We start from the raw sequence: 4600 nt of genomic DNA, 5'->3' as shown, positions 1-4600 counted from the left end.
CCAGACCTGACATGATGGAGGCTGTGAGAGGAGGGCCAGAAGAGGGACGACGAGGAGAACGACGAGTGGTTGTGGTTGTTTTACGGGTGGTAGTAGTAGTAGTAGTTGTAGTGGTAGTAGTGGTAGGTTTTACAGCAGGAGGAGGAGGATCTGTGGGAACAATGACAAAGATGGTTCAGTCAGTTTATTATCTGGTCAGTTCATCACTTCCAGTAGTCTGTGGAAGCTTCCTCACTGATAGACAGACCTGTCTGAATTCTTGAAAGACTAAAGAAAGGATCTTCAGGTTACACTGAGGATACACTGAGACTATCTGTCATGAAAGTCTTTATTTATGGACTTTATCAGGCACAGGATGGAGAGGAGTGCAGTGACGGTCTGGGCGTACCCACCTTCTTCTCTCATATTCATCTCAAAAACCACTGACAGAAATCAGCATTATAGAATAAATTAGTTAGACCAGGATCAACTGCAGACGACTGGATCGAGTGTTTCTACCCGATTAAACTTTTGCATATTCACTGCCAAATTACCTGCCTACAATATCGATGGACAGGTGTGTCAATTATGGTGGGCCTGGTGAGCAGAGGAGATGGTCTCATTCCAAACTGACTAGTTGTATCTTTCACAGCAGCTATAAGATGTGCTCTTCTCTGCGGTTAAACCTTAGTGACTCACATTTGTGTGATTCATTCAAATATTCTCCTCTTGAAAGAGAAACATGGGCCTGAAAAGAAACTAATGTTCACATCTGTCAGTCACAACCTGACACTGAGTCTCTTTAGTAAATCCAGCAGTGTTTTAATGTCAAATAGAGGTTTTGTGCCACCACAGTGAAGATGGACTTCTTTGTTCCTTCTCTAATATTCCAACCTTTGTAATGATGGGATAAGTTTCTCTGGCTGCTCTGGTTTATATGACCTGAATACATTAACAGAACATGTATCGATAAAGTAAGATATAACCTGCCACCTTTCATTGATCTCTATGACATGTCTACTAAAGTCAAGGAAAAGAGGTTGAATAAGAAAGATCATTGCACTGACCTCTGACTGTCAGTCTGCTTTCATGAGAATGTGGATGATCATCAGTTGAGCACGAGTAGAGACCTTCATCAGACTTTTGAACATTAGTGAGAGTAAAATTTTCTTTGGGATCATGTCCAATCATATTCCCATCTTTATAGAAATAAGACTTCCCCGGTTTACCCTCTCTGGTTTGACAGAGCAGAGTCACATTGCTTCCTGTCCACACAGGAGATGAAGGGATGTCCAGGATCAGGGAACCAGCTGCCCAACAGAGACACAAACAGAGTGATACAGAGACAGACTTCCACCAACACAGAGTCATACAGACACAGCCGGAACATGTGTACCTGTAACAGTGATGTTGACTTCATCACTACGCTGTCCAGATGAGCTTTCACAGAAGTAAGCTCCATCAGAGGGGTTACGCAACATGAGTTGACACAGATAATTTTTAAGAACAAGGTCTGCAGCTTCTTCACACATCTCAGTGACTCCTGCTCTGGTCCTCTTCACTGTCCATCCATCAACTCTCTGTTCATCATCATCATCATCACAAAACAGAATCACCAGAGCACCACCACTGAAGAACTGCTTGTGATCTGGTGTTACACTCAGAGAGACTGAAGGGCAGAAAGATACACAGAGTAAATGTGTTTGTGTTCTTGTTGGAGTCTCACTGATGGTTTTCACTTCATCAACTCACCTGCAGAAACAGTTGGTGCAGACAGCAGCAGCACACACACACCTGTAACAGGAGGACAGAGGTCTCTGAAGGTCAGAGAAAGTGTGATGGTGTACTACAGGGGTGGGGAACTCCAAGCTTCGAGACCTAGTGTCCTTAATGATTTAGACAAGTCCTTGATCCAACACAGCTTATTTAAATAGCTAAGTAACCTCCTCAACATGTCTTGAAGTTCTCCAGAGGCCTGGTAATAAAATAATCATTGGATTCAGGTGTGTTGACCCAGGGTGAGATCCACAACCTGCAGGACACTGGCTCTCGAGACCTGGAGTTTGACACCCCTGGTGTACGAGCTTCATTCTCTTATAGGGTGTGCAAAAAAAAAGAATGTATAAATCCTGCATGATTTCTCAACAGAGGTGGACATTACCAAAGTACAAATACTTTGTTAGTGTACTTAAGTGGATACTTGGGTAAAAGTCGGCGGGGCAGTAAGTCACAGTACTTCAGCATCTAGCTAGCTCTGCTGAAGAGGAGCGAGCATAAAGGGAGTAATATTTAATTAATTTAAAGGTTCAGTTCCTGGAAAAATTGATGCTAGACATTTTTCTTAAACGAGCTACTTTTAATTTTCTTAAAATTAATTTCACAGCCTGTACATTTATTGAGTGAAGAAGTTTCTTCAGTGCTTCATCATTTACTGGAGTATTTTCTAACACATGTAACTATACTGTGCAAAAGGAACGTCAAAAGTGGCTTCCCTTTGCTCAACACTCCATTCGTGGTGTTTGGATGGAGTGGTAGTGATGTGCCATGGCGTACAAAGTTTGGGGTCTGTCTGGACAAGTAAGGCAAGCAGTGCTTTAAACTAAGTCTGAAAAGACATGACACATAAAATGGACCATCATAAAACTCCTGTCATCACAGACAGCAACATCATGAAACTCCTCATCTCTTAGTGAACAGGCATGGTGACAGATTGGATTGCTCTTGAAATCATGTTGATGATTTAGAGCAAATAGCATTTGAAAAAGCTAGTAATAACTCATTTACTTTATCATTTCTATCATTATTTGTGATACAGCAGATATTTACTACAGAAGTGATAATATTTTACACTCTGGGGTGGTCAACGAACGGAGCATGCAGAGGATAGATGTACCATTACAGACTGAGATCTATGAGGAACAGCGGACCTGAGGCAGCACTGAGGGATCCCTGACACTGCTGGCTAAGGATAAACATTGCTTTGGTAGAATTAAGTATCATAATGGCACTACACAAGGAACACAAGGGAGGCAAGGAGAAAAAAACCTAAAGGCTAGGAAATTACAGAGTTTCAAAAATAACTAAGAATCATGAATTAAAAAACAAAAAACAGAACCATGACAAAGAATCTAGACCCAGCAGTCTTAGCTAATTATACACCAATCTCCAACCTTCCTTTCATGTCAAAGAGTAGTTGTCAAACAGCTAACAGATCATCTGCAGAGGAATGGCTTATTTGAAGACTTTCAGTCAGGTTTCATCAAAGCACAGAAACAGCTTTAGTGAAGATTACTGATGATCTTATCTGATAGTGGACTCATGTCAGTGTATTAAACAGGTTATAAAACAACAGTGTAAGAACAGTTTCATGATGTAAGATGCCAGTTTTGACAAGTACAGACTAGTGGAGAGTCGTCTGGATTATCAGTGTAACGGTCTCGTCCTTCTCTTTCTCTTTCTGTGTCCTTTTCATTAGAAACTGTGAATCCCACCCCCGGATCACCCTGACTCGTATCATGAACAGGCTTGTGTCCACATGAACGTGCAGACTTTCCCCTTTGAAAAACAATACAAAAAAAAAAATCTTTTTACATAAAATGCACAAAATCGATCTCCAGCACCATCACAGGAAGGTGCTGATCAATAAAGCCTGTAAACGGTAACAAAGCACATGTAGCGTGAAGCCAAAAATATAAAGAAATATAAATAACGGCACACAGCTCTGATGCATAAAGACTTGTGAGCACAGAAGCAGAGTTTATGACAACCTTCTCTCAGGAAAAGGTTTTTCCAAACTCTGTGCTCACTGCTCTAAACAAGCATTTACATGTGGATGAGGTCAAAGTTTGCAGACTCTCTAACAGAGTTTAGAGTTATTAGCACACACTCTGATCCAGGTTAGAAACCCAAAGGAACAACCCCGCTGTCCACCACACCTGTGGTATTTTAGAAATGTCTGTGTGTGTTTGTGTAAAGGAGACACACACTGAAAAAACTGCTCCTTCAGTGTGTGTGATGGATCCGAGGTGAGAAATTCTTCTTACCGTGCAGCAGGATCACAGACAGCAGCCTCATTTTCATCCTCACAGTCCCGTTACAGAGCTCCTCACTGCCTCGGACCTCACCCTCCTCTCAGGAGACTATCAACAGGAAGCTGTACCGCTCTAACAGGAGGCTCCTCCACAATAAAAGCTGTCCTAGATAAACACCTGTGCTGGTCACTTCCTGTTCATTTGTTTCAGACAGGTACAAGTTAACCAGTATCCAGCATCATGCTCGGACAGCACAGGCCTCCCAACCACAGCCAACACTGGATTAGGCTTCAAATTTTCTTTCTGTTGTTGTAGTACTGTATTTACCTTATAATATAAAGCACCTTGAGGTTTTGATTTGGCAAAATATAAATAAAACTGGAGTGAAAATTACTGATAAAGTTATAGGGATTTGATCAAAATCATCCAACATGAGCTGTGATTAAACTTTGCTGGAAGAAAGTGAGGAGAGAAACAAAGACCTTTGATTGGACAGTGAGTCAGAACTCAAACTGGGAGAGGTCAACATCAGCAGTGTTGGCCAAGTTACTTACAAAAAGCAATCAATTATAATTATTAGTTACTTCTTT

General features: G+C 41.5%; 1 protein-coding gene across 1 annotated transcript; it reads right to left on the bottom strand.

Annotated features, from left to right (window-relative positions):
• Positions 1-309: 309 nt before the first annotated feature.
• Positions 310-4123, bottom strand: LOC116324872. Its single transcript, XM_039603512.1, has 5 exons — positions 4023-4123; positions 1732-1773; positions 1376-1648; positions 1047-1289; positions 310-422 (listed from the first exon to the last, which is right to left on the bottom strand). Exons 1-5 carry the CDS (start codon positions 4057-4059, stop codon positions 310-312), a joined length of 708 nt encoding a protein of 235 aa, XP_039459446.1. The 5' UTR covers positions 4060-4123.
• Between the last annotated feature and the right edge of the window lie 477 nt (positions 4124-4600).

This window comes from Oreochromis aureus, linkage group 3, assembly GCF_013358895.1.
Source record: "Oreochromis aureus strain Israel breed Guangdong linkage group 3, ZZ_aureus, whole genome shotgun sequence".
Lineage (NCBI taxonomy): Eukaryota > Metazoa > Chordata > Actinopteri > Cichliformes > Cichlidae > Oreochromis > Oreochromis aureus.
This window is presented reverse-complemented; position numbering and strand designations above follow the sequence as displayed.